Source organism: Gracilinanus agilis, chromosome 3 (assembly GCF_016433145.1).
Source record: "Gracilinanus agilis isolate LMUSP501 chromosome 3, AgileGrace, whole genome shotgun sequence".
In the NCBI taxonomy this organism is placed as follows: Eukaryota; Metazoa; Chordata; class Mammalia; order Didelphimorphia; family Didelphidae; genus Gracilinanus; species Gracilinanus agilis.
In genome coordinates this window covers 630777033-630799671 of record NC_058132.1, presented here as the reverse complement: position 1 = coordinate 630799671, position 22639 = coordinate 630777033, and the positions used below count along the sequence as shown (strand labels likewise).

Sequence of the window (22639 nt, the reverse complement as noted above, 5' to 3'; positions counted from 1 at the left end):
CTCTTGCACAGGACCCCTGGCTATGTCTCATCTCCTTGATTTCTCCCTGGAGAGTTTGCATTCAGTTCCTATATATAGTGAAATGCCCAGAAGGTTCATTAAGTCAAGTATACCTTACTCAACTCAACCTCACTACTGTCTCCTGTGTTTCCCTTTGAAACTCCTTATAATCACAATCCCCAAAAGCAAGCCAGAGAAAAGAACCCTTCAGATTCTCTTCTTCTCTCATTCTCTGTTACTCCTGATATTTAAAACAAAATAAAACACAGAAAATTTCAAAAGTGTGGCACACCTGAAAATGACAGCAATAACAATTTAAAGCCTTTTAGGGTTTGATGAGTACTTTGTATACCTATCTCCTTTGATCTTCAGTAGGCTGTGTGGTAGCTACTATAGCTATTCTTCTTATTTTATTTAAGCATTCAAGACTTGCCTGGAGAGCCTAGATATCAACTGTCTCTCTAAGTAAGGGACTTAAAGCCTCTTCACCTCAGGTTGAGTAAGAAGGAGATATGGATAGGACTATATCTACCTACAAAACAAAAAAAGTGATAAAGCTTACAATAGTAGGTCTAAAATTGAAATCTTAACATGTTATTTTTTAACTTGCATCATGGATCCCTTTGGCAGTCTGGTAATGCCTCTGGATCCCTTTTCAGAAGAGTATTTTTAAATGAATAAAATAAAATACATAGGATTAGAAAAGAAGCCAATTTCTATGAAAATAAAGATGTCTTTTCCTTCTCCTTCACATTCATAGACTCTCTGAAATCTGTGAACTTCAGTTTAAGAACTCCTGGTTTAAATAAACTGCCAGGCTCCAAATAGCTTCCCCAGGAACCAGATGTGCTAACCTTAAATAGCTGTAGCAGGATGCTATGTAGGGTTAGATTTAGACCTCCAAGAAAAAGTCAAAGGTGAACATATATGCTAAGGGTAGCCAGGGGACAGGAGGAAGAGTACAAAAGGGGAGGGAAGAGAATGAAAAGATTGTGGGTGGGGATTGAGAAGTATGAATTTACAAAAATGAGAGGCAACTAGGAGAAAGGATTGAGGAGGAAATGCTGACCATCCTAACCCCCTGCCTTGGCAATGACAAACAGCTGGCTGCCCCTTTAAATTAACTATCTGATTGCTTTAATGAGGGAAGAATCATAGACATTTATAGTCCACCTTTAGAAGTATCTGGCTGCATATTATTATTTTACTAGAAAAACACGAACAAAATAATTATGCAAGAATTTTTATTCTTATTTTCATCTCGAAATTTGGTTAAAGGGGGGACAGGAGAATAAAGTATATATATATACATATATATATATAAGTTCAGTGCATTGTTTATATATTTTTTAAAAACTCAGACTCTGAAAAGTTCAGTGGTTTGTGTGTATATATATGTATATATGCATATATATATTATATATGCTTGGAAAAGTTCAGTGCTTTGTGTTATATTTTTATTGTGTTGTATATATGTATAAATATACATATAATTTGTATTTGTATTGTATTATATGTGTGTATATATATATATACACACACACACAAAGCACTGAACTTTTCCAAGTCTGAGATTTTTCATTTTGAAAATGAGGGAACTGAACTTATGTGAATATAATTTCCATACACACATATCTACCAATCTATAATCCTTAAATGTATATCTACGTAAATATACATATGCTCACATTCTCATCATTCTTATCATTTTCCTTTGCCTCTTCTCTGGAGCTGAAGGAACCTCTGAAAACCATTCTATAGTCTGAAAATTCTTCTGTGTGGATGACTAAAACAAACTGTATGACTGCCCAACGAGCATTACTTTCTCACCCTCTTCCTTGGCAGTTGCAAATGTCCTTCAATGTGAACATGAGGTTGGACTATTGGCACAAAGTTTGTTAAGACCCTTCTATTTATCTGTAACAAGCCATCTACATCCATGAGATCAAGACATCAAATGTCTAAGATGAAAATAAACTATTCCCAATAAAGCTCTGGCCACTGTCCATGCTTAAATTAGCCTTAAACATATGTTCTTATATTTTAAATAATGTTTAAAGATTGTTTTGACAGATCCTTGGGATTAATTCTATCTCTGGTTCTTCAGACTTTGGTGGAATAATCTTTCAAGCCAAATGGCTTCCCTATTTTCTAACATGAGTAACAACTTGGAAAAAGCTAAAGAACCACTTACTCATTGGACTGTATTTCTCTGGTATGATAACCTGGTGCTGGTTGGACTACATTGCCATTGATTTACTAATTGGTCTTCTAATGAGTAATGATAAGGATGATAGTTAACATTTATTGAATTTCAGATCTCATCTATAAAATGAGGGGATATGGTTAGCTCTAAATCAACAATCTTATATTATTTTGCATTTGGGTTTAGAGAATTATGTTTCCTTTTTCCTGGTCCTTTATATTTCCTTCTATATATCTTATTGATGCAAGGGTCAGAAAGAGGACATTTGTGGAAGGAACACACTGATCAAGTCAACCTGAGAAACGTAAAAATACCAGAGGAGAAACAAGTTCTAAGGGCCAGAGAAAAACTTCCCTTTGGATGAATATATTTAGCAGGCTTGTTTGAAAGTACACCAAAGTACTGGCAGAAGAAGGTGGGGAGGGCTTCAAGGAATCGTACATCAGCTCATTTCCATGTGATTGTTGTCTGGGTCTTGAAGGATCCAACTGAGAAACTATAAATCTCAGAACTGGTTGGGAAACCCAGAGGAATTATGTATTGGTTGTGTTACACATTAAATCAGTGACGGGCAAACTTTTTAAAGAGGGGGCCAAAGGAAAGGAAATGCTCATCTGTCAGTCTGTTTCTAAGGCAACTCTTTCAAAGTTTCATTGTATCCTATTCATTGTATTAATCAGATTAGGAATAATGTCGTGTGGCCAGATAGAACATTTCAGGGAGCCTCCCTACATCTGGCCCACAGTTCATAGTTTGCCCATCACTGCATTAAAGAATATTTGTAAAGTGCTTAACTCAGAGCAGGTTACATAGTAGATGCAACATAAATGGAAGCAATTATAATTAGGATGATAGAATTATGAATTTAGGGATTTTGAATTTGAAATTAGTCACTGTTTACAAGAACACCTTGATTTGAAGCGTTCAAAAGCAGAGATAACTAGATAAAGCTAGAGAATGAGAAGCAAGAGATGAATGAGTAGACAGTGGGCACCTTTAGAGAGAAGCTGTTGGAGAACATCATGGTCTATTGTTGAAATGAGCAGAGTAGGGGAGAATAAGAATAGCTAACATTTATATAGATAGTGTTTACTATGTGCCAAGCACTTTATAATTATGATCCCATTTTTATCCTCATAACAGCCCTTGGATATAGGTGATATCATTATCCCCATTTTACATACAAAAGTTTTAGGAAAGGAACAGGAGATTTATGGTTCAGACTATTCACTAAATGAGACCAGTGACCTCCAGGTCTAAAATCCAGAATCATGCATTATCTAAGACACATAGATTTTCCTACTCATGTGCCTCACTGCTAAATACTCACTCTCATTAGTAGCCACAGTATGGATTGATGGGAAAGTGTGAGTTATGTTTATGGGGGGACTTTTATTATTCCTGTTTTTCCTTCTATTGACTAAATGTTATGTTATACTTATTATTGACTTCTTGTTTAGTTCATGTTTAATGTATAAAAATCAGTAGTGACTGATTTTATATAACTGAGAAGCAGGCTGGTGGGGGTTTAGGAACTACTATTCCAAGTAGGAATATCTCCCAAAACTTGGGTTACCCCTTGATCCCTGAGAATGAGTAATAGCCACATATTTAGGGATACCACTCTAGTGTGCCCATGAAGTCATAGGACTGGGGAAAGTGAAGCAGCCTCTTCCCAAGAATAGAGACCAAAGACTCTTGGGGTCAGTACTATATTTCCTAGGGTCTTACAAAAAAAAGTATTTAAATAGCAGCACTTTCCTTCTATCACATGTGTTTATTGGGAGGAAAAGAGATCACCTTTCCTGCAGGTAGTTCATATTTTCTAAAACAAAGAAGCATTTTTTGCAAACCCCAAACCAGACATATGGTTCAAAGGATTTTTCAAAATCTTGTTAAAACACACCTTCTGCTTTTGGAATGAAGGCTAGCTCAGAAAATGTGGGATAATTATAACAATAACAATTACTGGCATTTAAATAGCATTTTGGAGTTTGGAAAGTATTTTACAGACATAGCTGAAGTTATAGAAGTTACAGATTGTGCCTTGCAGTTGAGCAGAATACCCAAAAGAGACATGGAACTTTTCATTATAATTGTTCAAGCAGAACTGGATGGTCACATTTTGCTTATTATAATAATAATTTTTATTTGGGGGGCATGGATGGAACTAGATGGACACATCATTTGTAACTCTCAAATTCAATACTTCATGATTGAATTCTATCAGCTCATGCTTTTATTACTTCTAGAGAATCTATTCTGATACTTTGATTAATGCATTTGTGATCTTTTCAAAGTGGCTTCTTCATCCCTAAGTACAGATAATACTCTATCCATTCCTGCCAATCCAGTGTAAATCTCACCCACATCCTCCTAGAAATATACAACATGGAGTTCATTCATACTATTAGGCAACTTCTGGAAGTTCTCTTTATTTTATGTGGATACAAATGGAGACACAGGGACTGCCCATAAGATATTCCTTTTTTGCTTATGAGACTGTATTATTTTTCCCAGTCATACATGTGCCCAATGACATACTTCATGCCTCTTAGAATCTTTCTGGTAATAGTCTTATAGTCTGTTCATGGCCACTGTGCCCTCTATCTCTAACATTGTGCCAAAATAGCTGCTTCATACAACCAACAACTTTGAAAAAGATGTTAAGCCTACAAGATTGGCATCTGTCTTGTAAACTAAGTGACCATAGACTTTGGCCACAATGTTCTCTTTTCTGATGACTATGTTAGAGTCATTAAGAAGCAGCCTTTCATGTCAGGTTGGTTTGTAATATGTTTTGAGAGACATGGGAATAGGAGGTTTTAGAGAATCAAATTTGCTTCCCCTTTATCAGATATTTATTCAGCCGGGGGACTCTAGGCTCTAAATTTATAAGGGAATAATTCAGAGTAAATGTTTTATTGTTTGACTGATCTCTAAAGCATTTTGGAGAGCTCTTCTATATTTGATTAGTTAGTAAACTCTTGTATTAGAAGGGAAGCCCACGAGGGTACTGTGTCTGGTCTGAAAAGTGATGTAAAACATGACAAAAGAAACACACATAAACTGCAGATGATCTTAAAGTAACCCATCTTTACACATATCATATCCATAGCAAGTCATTTCAAGCTCTTTACTCTGATCAAAGAAGTTTCAAGAATATATGACTATGGTTGAAATAGGGGAATCAGGACAAGGAAGCAAATCTTTGATTTTCATTGGCTTATAGTAGTATGATGAATTTTTAATTCTAACAAGTTGTTTAGAAATAATAATACATTTTAAAAAGACATCAGTCAAATAGCTAATAATGTTATGCCTTAATTGAGCTAAATAAGTTTTTAAAATACATACATTATTTATGAGTTTTTCTATTTACTTTTGAAATGAAGCTGATTGTAGAAAACCCAGAGACATGCATTTTTGTCTGATTTTTCTTTAATTGACACCATCATCTGGCTTCAGAATTCCAAAAGATCCTGTCTAAGTGTAAAAATATTGTTGAGGGGATAAGAAAATAAATGGAAAATCCTCTGAAAATAAGAAAATAGATTTGGTGAATAAAATTCCAGGGCATGTTTTATTTCTCCTACTAAGATGACAGGCCTATCCAGAGAGGCTGAATAAGCTGCTCCATGCATTACCAATTGTGTCTGCCAGTGAAATACATTAAAAGAACCTGGGGTTCACCTGGTCAAATAGCACTTTCTTTTATTGATAAATTTTGTTTTACAAAAGAGGCAACCATACATAAACAGGTACAGTTGCAAAAAACAAAGTAGACTTCCTAAAAATCAGTGAACAAAACAGCACAAAAGAGGGTGCATGATAAATTAAGATCAACTAAACAGTTTAAAATTTCTCAAAAGAAATGGAGGCTATGTGATTTAACTAACTAGGTAATACCAAGGTTATCAATCATCCTGGACTTTTCACTATTTCATAGGGTTTGTATCTACAGAGTTGTAATCAATGACTAAACTCTTCTCTATTTTGAATATGCCTTTCCAAACTTTTAAAATTTCTTTTCATTATACCTTATGACAAATAATATGTTACATTTGATATTTCATATCACATTTGTATAAAATAGTTTCTCTTAGCCACAACGTGCTCACAATCATGGAGTATATAATTCGTTTCTGTCTTCATGCTATTTTAGTTCATCATAATCATAATAGATAGAATTTATATTACAAAGTGCTCCACGAGTATCTCCTTTGATCCTCACAACAATCTTGGGAAATAGATGTTGCTATCCCATTTCATAGATGAAGAAACTGAGGCAGACAGGGCTTACCTAGCATCACACAGCTTGTAAACCTCAGAAGGCTGGATTTGAACTCAGATTTTCCTGACAAGGTCCAGCAAGCACTCTACCTCCCATATTATCTCTCTACCTCACAAAGTTAGTGCTGCTATTTCTCTATAATTTCTCTTTTCTCTCTATTCCTTTTTTTGTCCCTAACAATAATCTCTTTAGGTTATTTGTATTAAATTAATACTAAGATTTCATTTCTGGGACAACTTTTATTGTATGATTTCATATTGCTTTCCCAAAGCAACTAGACCAATTCACTCATTCACCGTGAAGTGTTTACATACCCTGTCAATTAGTGGATCTTTTAATCTTTCCCAATTTTTCAGTATTGAGGCATCACAATCATTCCTTTTACTTCCCATCCTTAATGAGAGATCTCATGAAATTGCAATTGTGGCTTTTTCACATATGATTTGTTGTTCCCTAACTTTAATAAGATTCTCTTTTCTCTGTAAAGCTTAATTTTAATAAAATTTATATTTAATTACATTTTAAATTTTTGATTACCATAATTGTGGGTAAGTTAAATTTGGGGACCCTTTGAGCACAATCTCATGAATTTTGTAGATTTCCCCTTTACCTTCTTCTAAGACTAAGGGGAGATTTTCTCATGATATATAGAAATATGGTATTACTCTTCATTTCTTTACATTTTTTCCCTTGGGGAGCAGTAATTCTCAGACTGCCTTACCAAGCTCTGTCTTGTAGTTTTATTGGCTTTATTCTAGGATTCTCTAGTTGTCCAATCATATTTTTTTCTTTGATCTTTATTGCTTTTCTATAATCTTTTTTTCTGTGTTTCAACAGGGTTATTCTATTCTTTAGAGAATCCATTGATTTATTCAGATTTTCTACTAATTCTTCTAAGTTTTTAAATCTCATTTCATCTGCTTTTCAAACTTTTTTTCATCAATTTGATTTTTATTGATTTCACTGATCCATCTTTATAGTTCCCAGCTTTTCCTTAATTTTCATATGGAGTTTATTGACCAGTTTGAAGATTCTTAAAGGCATTCTCAGCTTCATTCCTGGAGATTTTTTTAATTGTGTGATACCTTCTTTCTGGAGCTGTATCCATATTTTCTTTCACCTCTAGCATTTATTTATGGTATTGGTTTCTTTTTTAATATTCATTCCTTCAGGTTATTTTTTTTTTATTTTCCTGCTAGATGATTTTTTCTTTGAAAATTTCTTTCATTACCCCATTTTCTGTTGTTTTACTGAACACATTTATTTTTACCTTCAGGTACTGAAATACAGGAAAGGTTTAGTGACCATCATGCATTCAACCATCTTGCTAAGATTCTCAAACACTGAAGTCCCAACATCAAATATGTTTTCATTGCCTTTTGATAGGAGATTAAAAAGAAATATCTTGAACTGACTTTACTGAGGGATTTCTGGACTACCTCATTCAGTGCCTAAAGAGACCCATGCTAGGGAAGTTAAAAATATATGTCATCTATCACAATGGCAGCATGGAATTGTAGAAAAAACATTAGATTATGTAACCTTGCAGGTGCTTAGACTAGAGCCAAACTCTTCAACCCCTTTTGTAGAGCAGGAAGATTAATTCCTGGGCTACCTGTCTCACAGACAGTTGTAAGTATAAAATGACATAAAAATTGAGAAAATGATTTCTTAAAAAATAAAAAGACAGAACAAACAGAAGTTCTTAGTATGTAGAGCTTCCTAGAATGACTGCAACCACAACAGAGTAATATTTCTAGGCTGGAGCTGATCTTTCTTCCTGTGTGAGGGACATGTTAAGCCCCAGTGCGTGTGGTTTACAACTCGTTGACTGACCTAGATTAATAGCAGGAAAGAGTCAGGTTCGTTCTTCTTTCCTTTTCTTCCTTCCTTGGTTCCTTGGTTCCTTGGTTCCTTCGTTCCTTCCTTCCTTCCTTTCTCTCTTCCTTTGTTTCTTCCTTCCTTCTTTCTTATGATACATGTCTGAATTGAATATTTTGATTGATAAAAGAAGCAGAAGTTTTCTGCCCCTGCTAAGGAAAACCTCACAAAGTAGGGGAAGGTGAGTCTTCAGGAAATGCTTGAATGAAGGAGGAGAGTGATTTTCCAATTAAACCAGGTGATAGGTATAAAGGATAAAAAAAACTTATGAAAATCCTGAAATGGAGAGGACTGGTCATAGTAGCAGCTGAGTAGATTTGCCTGGGAAGAAGAGACAGAGTAGATTGGGGAAATAGGAGAAGGTAAGATAGTTGGGGATTTCATGGATGCAAATCCCAAACCCCACCTGGTCTAGTCAAGTTCTGTGGCTTTGAATGTAATGTAATTTATATCGAATTGTATTCTTGTGAGCTTCGGTGAATATAATGTGGTCATTCCCAAGCCCCCACCTTCCCCCCAGTGTAGCTCCCTAAATATATGGCTGGCATACATCCAAAGGAAACAGAAACAAGACTGAGCCATCCTTGGCACACACATTGGAATTATAATTCAGGGCATTGTCTTTTCATATCTGCATGAACAAACACCAACTCAGGGAGATTGTGTGTGAATAGATATACAATAAGAACACTTGGAGGATTTATGTACCTGGTACAGGATTCATCTTTTAATATATCTCTAGCTCTCACTGTATGTCAGCTTTGAGATTTATTTTCTGTCTGTATTAAAACCTTGAATTTCTATATTTCATCCAAGGAGGTTAAGGTACTTAATAGTAGTAATAACTGACATTTACATGGTGGCTGAAGATTTCCAAAGTGCTTTATAGCTATTACCTCCCTTGATCCTCAAAATAAGGGCTAGGAGGGGAAGGATGGAGTAAACACTATAGCTATTATTATTCTTATTATAGGGAGGAGGAAACTGTGACTAAGGGAAACTAATTGACTTTCCCAGGGTCACATAGCCAATATGACAGATTTAGTCATTGTTCCAGTGAGTGTTGACCCTAAGGATTTGGAATATTTTTATTTTCTTTGTATTCTTAGTCCCTGGAACATAGTAGGTACTTTAAAGTGTTATTTTATATATATACATATATGTATATTTGTATATATGAATAAGTACATATGTATATGAGTATATATACCTATATATTTATATTCATTCTGTCTCTATGGGTCTCTATCTCTGTCTCTCTCTTTTGTTTTTCTTTTCATCCTCTCCTTACCTCTCTTCTCTACTCCCTTTTTTATGACTCCAACTACAGAATCCTTACCCCATTATACCAACTTTAATTTTTTATAACCTGGTAACTACTTACTGAATAATTTCGAATCAGAGTCAGAACTATCTGGAAGGGAAAACTATGGAAAATAGAGAGCTCTTCCAAGTATCATTTATACAACAAGGTTAAGAGAGTAGTTAGCTTCCACTGGACCACAATAGTAGAATCTAGGCTTTATTATGATATTCATATTAGCAGTATCCTATCAGAAAGGTCACAAATGTCCCTATTATAGAGATTTGGAAACCACGACACAGAGAGGTCAACATATTCAAGAAATGAAATAGAAAATTTGGAATTTCCAATTCTCCTTTGACACTTCTCTCCATCTCTTGCCTCAGTTCATAGGAATATAAGATCATAGACTAAGAGTTGCAAGAGACTTTCTAGGTTATCTAATCTATCTCCTACATTAAGCAAATGAAGGAATGGGGAGCTTAAGTGATTTGCTGAAGGCTACACAAAGAGTAACCAAGTGGAAGAGCCAAGATTTTAACTCTGAGGCCACTGATGCCAAGGTCAGCACTCTAAATGGAACATTCTTAGTTCTAAGATCAAAGATCAACCAAAGTACCAGGTAGGCACCTGGATTGGCTTCAAGTTTAAACATACGAAGCAGAGTCTAGTCAAGATAATACAGGGCATAATTTCTACAAACAGGATGCCTCCCTTCTATTGTGAACTAAAGATAGGAGCCAGAAAAATGGACGGACCTGCTTAGTTAGATAGATTTTTAAAACCATTTCCAGGGGAACCCTAGGGAGCAATTGGAAGGTTAGGGAAAGTTGTCACATCTTGAGGATATGGCTAAGAAATCATCAATACTCCTATGAATGTTGATTCAGGTTAGATGATATAGCATCTTCCAGTCCAACTATCTGCATTTGAGAATTCTATAATTTCCTATTAATTTCAAACGAGGCGAGGCAACTTAAACCTCTTTTTACCTTTGCTATAAAAGAGATTCTAGAATAGGGAGAGAGGCCTGGTTGTTTCTGGTCAGTCGTTTTTCAGTCATGTCTAACTCTTCATGACTTCATTTGGGGTTTTCCTGGCAAAGATACTGGAGTGATTCGCTGTTTCCTTCTCCAGCTCATTTGACAGATGAGGAAACTGAGGCAAACCGGGTTAAGTGACTTGCCCAGCGTCATATAGCTTATAAGTATCTGAGGCAGTATTTGAACTCAGGAAGATGATTCTTCCTGATGCAGTCTCTGGAATCCATTGTGCCACCTAACTGCCTCTAAAACAACAACACAAAAAGGATTCTGAAATTGGGAGCCTAGATTAATGACCTTTAAAGTCACTTCCAACTTAGACATTCTACAATGTCTCCTATGTGGTTTCTAAAGAGAATAAATATACTCATTTTTAAATCTATTGGTGCATATACACATAAATACACATGGCTCTCAATGTGAGAGGCAGCATGGCATTGAGGTTAGAGAATTGGCATTGGGAGTCAGGAAGACCTAGATTCAAGGCCCATGTCTCATATACACTGGCTATGGAATCCTGGAAAAGTCATTTAGCCTCTAAATTATCCAGGTTATTCTCTAAAACCGGAGTTCCTAATCTTGTTTGTGACATGTACTCCTTTGGCAGCCCGAGGAAACTTATGGATCCCTTCTCAGAATATTATTTTTAGGTGCATACAATTAAAATTTATAGGATTACAATAGAGACCAATTTTATGGAAATAGTTATTAAAATAGTTAAAAATGGATGTAGTTTAATACATACTTCTTTATAAACATTAAATAACAAAACAGTACATTTAAAATACTGTTTTGTTAAAGTTAAATTTTATTTTTAAAGATATATCAATATGGCTATTACAAATGTCTAGTGGTGCCAGCTCTTGTCATACTATGAAGGAGTAATTATTAAAAACAATTTGGTACCAGTTCAAGAATAGATCGATCAGTAGAACAGATTTGGTAAACAACATATAAAAGTAAAAGTATAATACTCTAGAATTTGATAAACACAAAGACACCAGCTGCTGTTATAAGGACTCACTATTTACTGTTGGGAAAATTGGACAGCAATATGGAAGAAATTCGATTTGGGCCAACCTTATACAAAGATAAGTTCTAAATGAGTATATAACTTCTTATAAAAATCATATCAAAAACAAATTAGAGAAATATGGAAAAATACTTATCAAATTTATAAATAGAAGAAAATTTCATGACCAAATAAGAAATGGAAAGGATCCCAAAAGGCAAACTGGATAATTCTGATTACATAAAATCTAAAAAGCTTTTGAACAAATAAATTAAACAAAACTAAGAGTAAAGGGGAAACAATTGACTGGGGAAAATATCTTTGCAGTAGAGTTCTCTCATAAAATTCTCAATTCCAAGATATATGAGGAACTGACCCAAATTTATAAGAAAAAGAGCCATTTGCCAGTTGATAAATGGTTGAAGAATATGAACAGACAGTTCTTAAGGAAAGATTCTAAATTTGCCCAACACGACTATTATAAAGTGAATAATTTTAAGGCCTTTCATAAACTATAAAATTAGCAGAATAATAAGAAGAATTTATTCAACTAAAGTGCTATAAAAATGTTGAAAGCCATGAAAACTATGATCAATACAAAAATCTTTCATGATTTCAAAGCATAGATATGCTATCCATTACAGTGAGGTGATGGATTTAGGATGCAGAATACACACACACACACACACACACACACACATAGTGATAGAGCCTTGCATTCTAACATACATGTATATATGTGTTTATCTATGTAGCTATTGTTTTTCCTTGACTATACATATTTATTAGAGGAAATTTGTTTTTCTTTTTTTTAACCAATGTAGTAGGAATGGAAAGGAAAGAAAATAGATTTCTGTTAATTTTTATTTTAATAAAGAGGTGGAAGAATACAACTAATATGGAATGTTGCCTGCACTTTCAATTAAGATCACTTTATACATGTTTTACATAACTATTTTACTTTGTTAGGTAACTGCTTGGGAAGTGGGAGAAATCTGGAAATATTCACAATGTAAAAACAAAACACATCAATGCAACTTTGTTTAAAATAAAGGAATACTCTCCCAAATGGTTAGATTGGTTCATAGTTCCATCAACAATATATCAATGCCCTCATTGTCTGGAATCATATTCAAAGAATTTATTACTAGAATGTGCAGGATGGCCATAATACCCCTGTCATGTTTATATTCTAAGATTGTCAGGGAAAAAGGAAAATAATCTAGAGGTTCTAAAATATGTACAATAGCTCTCTTTGTGGTGGTAAAGAACTGGAAATTGAAGGGACACCCATCAGTTGGGCAATGAATAAACAAGTTGTGACATATAATTGTAATGGAATACAACTATGCTGTAAGAAATGATGAATATCTTAATTTTGTAAAAACATGGAAAGACCCACATGAAATTACAAAGAGTAAAATAAGCAGAACCAAGAGAACATTATATTTAACAACAGAAATATTGTTTGAAAAATGACTCATGTATGTATACCTCTTGAGAAAGAAATGATAGAAATAAGTAAAACATAGTTTTCTATAAACATAAACCTTTTTTTTTCAAATGATGCCTTCTCTAATGAAGGCAGGTGAGAGAGAAGGAGGGAGTTAACTGGGTATTTTATTGGAACAAACAAATTAATTTTTAATGCTAAATTTTAGAAAGAGCTTATTAAAATAAGATGTTGTTTTTTCCCATCCAAATTCAGAAATATGAAATTTATTAAAGGATCACTGGGATAGGATGAGATGAGTGAGAAGTTTTGAGTTGCTAACAAGATGATGATCTAGACTGTTAGAAGAATTTTTTTCATTGTGAGTTCCCAACCCTGATGAAATCATAAGTCCAGTAAAAAAAAATACATAGATTTGTATATAGGGTGCTATATTAATGGGCCTAATTCTAGGTTTAATATGAAGGCAAATCTTGACTCAGACATTTGTTGCAAGTCCATGGGCACCCAATATGTACGTGTGTGTGTGTGTGTATGTGTGTGTGTGTGTGTGTGTGTGTGTTATATTGATAGACATATATGATATGTCATCAGAGGCCTGGTGGAAATCTCAGCTCTAGGTTCAATATGTAACTTTGCTGTTTACTCTCAGTGCAAATATGGCCAAGTTATTATAACTCTGGAGATCAGTTCAACTGAAAAATGACGTGTTTGAACTAGATATGGCCTGACTTCCAGCTCTAACTTTGATAGGTTTCTTGGTGATCCTGTTAGATCATTTAAAATCTTGCACACTCAAATATTTTATGCACTATATCTTTCTTATATCAGGAAATAATGTGAAAACAACCAAAAAATCTATACAAAAGTTTCTCTTTATGTTGGTCAGTGTATTCCCCCACTAAAAGGAAATAAGATAGTTTTTTCAGGTACTTTCATTACTGTATATTTCTTAACTGCATGGTGAACTCCAAATAAGAGCCAGTTTCACATGCTGTCACCGATGAGGACGTGACTCTTCTGAAAGCTCGCTGGACTTGCTCCAATAGCTCGTATTCCCAGCTGAAAGTATTCCTTGGGATGTCATTGGCAATTCAGACAACTGACAGATGCCATTTATTGCAGGCTTATTTATATCTTGGTTTGGCTATTTTGAAAGGTATTATTTTAAAAAGACATTGAGATTGAAATTAAATGTCTTTAAATGATTCAGTCATTTAAACATTTACATTATTTTCCATTTTAAACTATTATCCTAAAGATACTTCATAAAGCTATACAGAATAACAAAATGCATCTGGAGGAACAAAATATCTCAAATCTCAAGGGTGGTCATGGAGGAAGGAGAGAGAAGTAGGGACAAAGGGAAAATAGCACTCCCAAAACTCAGATTTGGCTTTAAAGAAGTAATCATAAATAAACAACAGCTGTATGGCATTACTTAGAAAAAAGTTAATTTAAAAAGTTAAACCAGTGGAACAGACTAGATAAGGATGAATGAGATACAGTTGTGTTCAGTACCCCAGAATTTTATAAACCTGAGATTATAAGTCACTTGGGAAACAACTTTCTTTGATAAGAATTGATGGGAAAACTAGAAAAAAGGCTGTCAGAATTTGGGTTTAGACCAGTGATGGGCAAACTACAGCCTGCAGGCCAGATGCAGCTTCTTGAAATGTTCTATCCATCCGCTTGACATTATTCCTAATCTGATGAATACAATGAGTAAGATACAATGCAATAAAACTTCGAAAGAGTTGCCTTAGAAACAGACTGACAGATGAGCATTTCCTTTCCTTTGGCCCCCTCTTTAAAAAGTTTGCCCACCACTGGTTTAGACCAACATCTTAAACCAAATAGCATAATAAATTAAAAAGGGATTGTTAACCTCAACATTAAAAGTTAGTGCCTGAAAAAAATTAGGAGAGGTCATATGTTCAGAAACTGTTTGTAGAAGATTTTTTTCTCTTGTACTATCCAAGAATGGGAAAAAGGTAGATGTCCATCATCTGGAGAATGACTAAATTAGTTGTAGTATGTCAATATAATGAAAGATTCCTGTAAAAATTGATGGATATAAAAGAGCATGGAAAGACTTAAGGGATTAGATACAAAGTGAAATAAACTATGAAAACAATAGACATAATGACTGCAATAGTATCAATGGAAAAAACAACAAAAACAAAATAGTTTAAACTGAATCCTATCAAATTTTAATAACCAAGTCTGACTCCAATGAATAGAGAGGGCAATACATATCCCTCTATTTTTTTGCATATATGGGAGGTAATGGTTATGGAATAGTGGCTATATTTTTGGACTTGTTTGATTATTGGTTGGTTTAACTAGACTTCCCTTTCTTTTTAAATTTTTAGTTATAAAGAATAGTTTTCTGAGAAGCAGTGGGAGGGGATACATTGGGAAAGGAAGATAATATAAAACCAAAATGTATCAATAAAATTGTTTTAAAAGTCTCAGATTGCCTGTAACCATGGAATATAAGCACATTGTGAAACAACCACACTCATCATACATTAATTAGGGAAAAAACCAAAACTAACACATCAATACCCTTAAACTCAATAAATATTGATTCGTTGAATGAATTGAGCACTTTCATTTCCTCATTCATTTAAAACTTATTAGACATTTAAGGGTACTCTAAATGGACTGTTTTTTCCCCAGACATGTCTCACTGACAGAGCTCCTCTTGGTTGCCCACTATTTTTTTAATTATCCATTGACTTTGTCTATGCTAATTTTTTATCATACTCTATATCAGAGGCTTCCAAAACTTCTCCCATGCTCTCTCTCTCTTAGTCACTGAGGGATCTCCCTATGATGTTGCCTTTTGGTTCTGCTTCCCTTCCAATGCTCAAGACTCTAAATCTTATCTCCTTCCTTTTTCTTATCAAAATATAGCTGTTGTGAATCTCACTCTCTCTATGGCTATCCTCTACTAAGTAGCATAACAATTAATTGACAAGAGAACAATGATTCTTTGTGGGTTAATTTTTCATCCTTTGGACAACATATTTGCACAGATCTTTAGAACTCTGGTGTAGTCATTTCAAACACTACAACAGCATGAGGCAATATTGTGAAGCAAAAGGTCCTTTTTTTTTTCTTAGTCAAAACTTCATGTATCTCAATTTTTAAAAAGACTACTCCATTTTCCATATTGTGCTCCAGTATCTTGAAGGAGAGACTATTAGAATTATAATTCAACTTCCTCATTTAACAGATAAAGAAACCAAGAAAATGGACCCACTCAAGGCTGTCCAGAGAATTAATAACAAAATGAGACTTGAGTCTAGGACCCTTAATGTCTCCTCTTGTCTTCTTTCTCCTATGCCTTCTCCCTAGAAAGAAGATGTTAAACTGGTACTGTTTGTGAGTTGATTATTCTCGTCTGCCTTTTTACAATATTCACATTGCTATTAATTTTATGAATGCTAACAGTTATGTGCATATCTATGTCTTCTATCTATGTTCATGTTGAAGACATCTGTCTTTCCATCATTTGTTCTACTACTCGCTTCCAAAAAGGAATTGAGTGCTCAATACAAAGTACAATAAACTATGAAAACAATAGACATAATGACTGTAATAATATAAGTGGAAAAGAAAACAACGAAATCAAAATAGTTTAACCTGAATTCTATCAAATTATAGTAGCCAAGTTTGGCTCCAAAGAATAGATGTAGAAATACAAATCCTTCTATTTTTTGTAGAGATGGGAGATAATGGGCGTGGAATAGTGGCTTTATTATTGGATTCGATTGTCTTACAGAATCAAAATCATGTAAAATGGGACAATTGGGTGAGAGGCATACCTTGAACAACAAACAACAAAAACAAAAAGAGAACTAGATATTCCTGAAATGCATACATTACATCGTTAGAGAATGAATCTAGCCATGCACTAAAGCAAACAAGGAAACACATTGGGTCATAAGATTGTTCTTGTCTGAAAAAAGGAAATACTTGTCTATCTTCAATACAAATTTTTCCTAGTGTTACATTCTTTTTTTAAGCCCGTGCCTTCTGTCTTAGAATCAATATTATGCATTGGTGCCAAGGCAGAAGAGTGGAAAGGGTTAGGCAACAGGAGTTAAGTGACTTGCCCAGGGTCACACAGCTAGGAAGTGTCTGAGGCCAGATTTGAATCTAGGACTTTAAGTCTAGTATTACATTCTAAGAGGAATTGATTGTGCAGGTTCTTCTATAAGGAATATTAAGTAACGTGATGGACAGTTTCTTCAACTATATTTTTGCAAAAGACATACATACATCATTCATACAGATGTTTCTTATATTGACCTTTTATTTAAGGTGTAGATTTAATATATTATAACTCATATTTCTTCAGGGACCTTATGATATGATCCAGGTATACTGTTTTTTATTATATCATTTAAAATCAGAATACAGATGAAGAAGTATAGAGAACACATCCATGGACTAGTATCTGAAATAGAAGAGACCTCAAGTGTTATTATCTATGTGACCTTGGATAGTCATTCTAGACATCAATTTCCTCATCTATAAAACAAGGCTTTGAGGTGACATGGAACTGTAGATCTCCAGAAAACAAGAAGCTCAGACATTAGTATAACTTTCCCACCTGCTGGCACATACCCTATATCCAGGGATGCTGGTCTCCATCGGGTATCTTACAAAAGACCCTCCAGCTCTCAATTCCTAGAGTTTTCATTTATTTTTCCTCATTTCTGAAATGCTCTTTCTCCTCATCCCCTGACCTCTCTGACTTCTTATGGTCTCAACTAAAATCCCACTTTCTATAAGAAACGTTTCTAATTCTTTTTGATCATAATGCCTCTCTCTGAGACTACCCTCGAGTTGTCCTTTCTATATATTTCTTATTCATAATTGTTTTCATGTTGTCCTCTAATTAGATTGTGGGATACAGGAAGAAATTTAGAATTTATAAAAATTGTGTAAATATATAAATAGTATGCTATAAACATAATAGAATATATATTACATAAACAAAAGACATCAGTAAAAGTTATTTTTAAATTGAAGTAATTTCATTATCAGAGAGAATGCTTATCATCCTGTTTGTTACAGCTGAAGAACAAGCATTCAATCTATCTCATAGCTATCTATGTAATTTATATATGAGTTAACTAGAAGGGGCTAACCTTACACATATCAAATTGGAAAAACAACAATAACAATCAAATTTAATAGTGGTGGCATTTAGGAGAAGCAGTTATACCTTGTTGATGGCATTACAAACTAATATAATCCCTTTGGAGAACAATCTGGCAATATACACCAAAAGAATCATAAAACTGATCATATCCTATGATTTATTAATCCTCATCTTGGGAGTATCATACATTGTTGGTGGCATTGTGAATTAATGTAACCTCTCTAGAGAGCAATCTGGCAACATCTAGCAAAAGAGTCATAAAATTGACTATCGCCTATGTGAGTTGTTATGATTATTAATGTACCTCCTTTAGAGGCATCATGGCGTGCAGTATTTGGGGGAGGGTGCTGACTTTGAATTCAAGGAATACAATCCAATCAAGGAAGGAAGACTTCAGTCAATATCCTACCTCTGACACTTAACAAACTTTAGGAAAGTGAATAAGCCATTTCATCTTTCTAAGTCTCAGTTTGCTTACCTATAAAATGGACATAGTTGTATCATAGTACCTATAATATAATGTTGCTCTAAATATCCTTAAGGATAATGCATGTAACATTTTGCAAATGTAAAGGTGCTCCATAAATGTCTAGGTAGCTATTATACATTGTTTCAGAGCTAAATATTCATTAACTTTTATTTTATACTATAAAGTTATTTAAGTTAATTTCTTTTTTCCAGACAGCTCTGGTTCACACTATTTATAATGGGAAATTCACCTATAAGGAGAAATTTTTTTTAAATTTCTACTCTGATTCTGAAAGCTTATCCAAAGCTATAACTATATGTAATGCATATAAACACATACATGCAAGGTATCCCCAGCAGTTTTAAGCTTTAGTAATCTCAGAATTAAAAATGATACAAATTCAGAAAAAATATTTGAAAAAATAATTATTTACTTTAAAAATTATTGGTATGTTTCTTATTAAAATCATTTAGATTTTAATTTACAATAGATTTAAATTTTATGAAAAATCTGATCACCTACTGCCTAGTGACTTAACAGATCACATTTGTAACTCTAGCCATAAGATCATCCAAAAACTATGACAATGTCATGCATACATGACAGTTTTGACATGATCACAGGTCCAAGCAAAACCAAAACATCCTCAGACAAATAAATATCGTGCTCATAGGCCCATACTCTAATGCTTCATTGAGGTGTGGAGATGATCTAGATTCCATAGTGCTAAATTAGTAGCATGTCAGCTCTCTCAATTATTCTGAAAAAAATCTAACATTGTCATAAAGAGGTTTTTGTCCACTTGTGAAAGACTAGACCATTTGGTGATAAATGCTTTGCCCATGACAATCTATGAAATAAGGCAAAATGGCAGTCTCCCAGTGGAACCACTCATAATTAATAGATATTTTAGTCCAATTTAACAACCTCTTGAACTTTTCTTCTAGGAGTTAAAACTTAAAAAAAAATAAGAAAAGAGCAGTGGTAGACTATTTGAGGAACCCTTTCAATAGCTAATTGAAGAGGGCCTTAGTAGAAACTATCAGTAATAGAGTAGAATTTTGATATAAGCAGGGAGATGAGAACATTAAAAAAAAGTAACTGGTTGACTGATTGCCCTGTAATGATCTAATTTCCTTCCTGGGACAGTGACAGAAATGAGATTTGAACACTTTTCTTAGATTCCCAAGATACGAAATAAAGAAAGCGGAAAAGCAATCAATCCATTTAAAGATATATGAGTAGGTCAATATGTCTGTTTATACCAGGGTATTTGTAAGAATAAATTTGTGAGAGTCACCTCTGTTGGCAGATTATTTTTCACAATCCCTGCTTCCTTTAGCTTCTTGTATATTATTTTTCTGTTTTAAAAATAAGCTCTAAATATCTTGTCACCTCTCATCAAATAACTGGATTGATGGCATTTGGTAGGAGGTATGGATGTCCCAATGCCATATTTCAGAAGCTGAGATAGAAGCGGATTTCTGTTATTGGCAATTTGGACTGGGTCCTTAGGCAGGATATTAAAACAACAACAACAACAACAACAACAACAAACTTCTATCTTAGAATCATTACTACATATGTTAGTTTCAAAGCAGAAAAGTGATAAGGACTAGGCAAGTGGAATGAAGTGGTCATGCAGCTAGGAAGTATCTGAAACCAGATTTGAACCCAGGACCTCCCATCTCTAGGCACAATTCTCAATCTACTGAGCCACCCAGCTACCCATAACGAGTGAGGATACTTAAACGAGGTAAAGCTATACAGCAGGGACTTTGCATCAGAGACGAGCCAATGATGGCAAAGCTGCTGGAGTGATGCTTGACATCTGAAGATCTTATTTTCTTTCTCGACAGGCTGGTAATGTATGGCTTCGTGCAGGCAATGGTACATATGGGCCAGTTAAGAAAGGGAGACTTTCACTTCACTGACTGTTTATTTTTCGGTTCGTTGATGTCTGCCACAGATCCAGGTAATTGTTCTGATCATACTTTCTTTTAAGCATGAAGTATTTACTTTGACGATGTTTCCTAACTGAAAACTTAATGTCGCCATGATGATTCAATTCCCCAAGTTTATCATTTCCCAGAGGACATATGTGGGGTTGTAAAAATGGATCCATATTAGAATGAAGTTTGAGATTTGGAATATCATTTTCATTCACTGGAAAGACATGAATCATTGTCTGTCACTGCTTTATCTGTGCTATGTGTTATTTCTTAACATTTTTAATTTTTAAAAATATCTCTGTCATGTACTATATTGTGTATCTTTTACTAGCTTGGGGACAAGTCTTTGGAAGTTATTGAGACAATGATATTTTTCCCTACTATAGATCAGTTCAACCCATTTCAGGGAAGTTTCTGGAGGGATTAGTTTCGGTTTTATTACCCAACACATGTTAAGCCAGATTTTCAGTGCATAATAAGCTATTTCATAGAGACAGAATGGATATTTGGGTAGCTGCATTAACTTTCTGGCAACTGGCAAATTATTGAGTAAAGTCTTATTCCAGTACATTTAAGAGTGTTTTAATGGCCTGAAAAAGTGAGTGGTATTTCTAAAATGGCTACTCTTACATTGAATCTATACTATATGGATCAAATTTAATTTTACAGAGTGTCCCAAAAGCCTTACGACAATTTTCGGCTATTAAAGATTAATATTTGTATCTCTCCAATGTCTGACTTAGTGCTTTGTTTAAGTGCTTCGTAGATATAATGAAAAAAAATGAGTGAATGATTTGAATGGTCTCATTACACTGTAAAAACTGGTTTCCTTCTCTTTTAATTAATTTGTTTTAGAGTCATAGCTACTGATTTGAAGTCAAGGGGGTGGAGTTGAATTATATTTGGAAGTCTGATTTCTTGCAAACCATAAATAACTGTAGTGATTCCCTTCCACTCATTCAATAAAGACTTATTAAGTACCTACATTATACATTCTTCTAGGGAATGGGGAAAGAAGAAAGTTTAGCTTAGAAAATGTCCCTGCTCTCTTGGTGCTTACAGTCTTGAAATGTATTAAGACACAAATACAGATACATATTAAACAATATTATATTGTAGCTGCATTAGAGTATTGCAAAGTGAGGTGCCATATGAAGTCAGAAGGGGTTTGTTACAAAGTCAACTTGAATATTCACTGTTTCTAAGGAGAGAGAAGCCCTTATGGTTATGTCTTATGGTTAGTCTTTTTTTTTTTTTTAAACCTTTATCTTCTGTCTTGTAGTCAATACTGAGTATTGGCTCCAAGGCAGAAGAGCAGTAAGGGTTAGGCAATGGGGGTTAAGTGACTTTCCCAGGGTCACACAGCTAGGAAGTGTCTGAAGTAAATGAACCCAGGACCTCCCATCTCTGGGCTTGGCTCTCTAACCACTGAGCCACCTGCCTGCTTCATCTACTATTATGGATTCTTAAAGCTTCTGACAATCACTCTCCGGCTTACCTTTCAGACATGCCATGTTATGGCAAGTAGGGCTAATTGATATTCCACAATTCATTTTTTGGCTCTGTGCCTTTGTACAGATTACCCCTTGTGCCAGGGCTTTCTACAAGACCTAGGTGACACTTCCTGTAGAAAGTCTTTCCAAATTCCCTGGGGTTATTAATGCAGTCTTCTTCTTCAAAGAGTATTGTGTTCCTTTAGCTGTTTAAGGGTTCTGCCCTTCAGGACAATATAAACTTGTTGAGGGCAGGGATTGAATTGTATCCCCAGAACCCAGAGACTAGTTTTGAACATAATAAAGGTTTAATGTATTTATAATTATATTACATATTTAGTTATATACTGT

General features: G+C 34.4%; 1 protein-coding gene across 1 annotated transcript in view; it reads left to right on the top strand.

Moving 5' to 3' along the window:
- The window catches only part of SLC9A9 (solute carrier family 9 member A9), a 729976-nt gene that overhangs the window by 151185 nt on the left and 556152 nt on the right, over positions 1-22639 (top strand). Inside the window, exon 5 of the mRNA XM_044669458.1 lies at positions 20703-20818. Coding sequence (XP_044525393.1) covers positions 20703-20818 — 116 coding nt within the window. The remainder of the gene's footprint in view (positions 1-20702; positions 20819-22639) is intronic.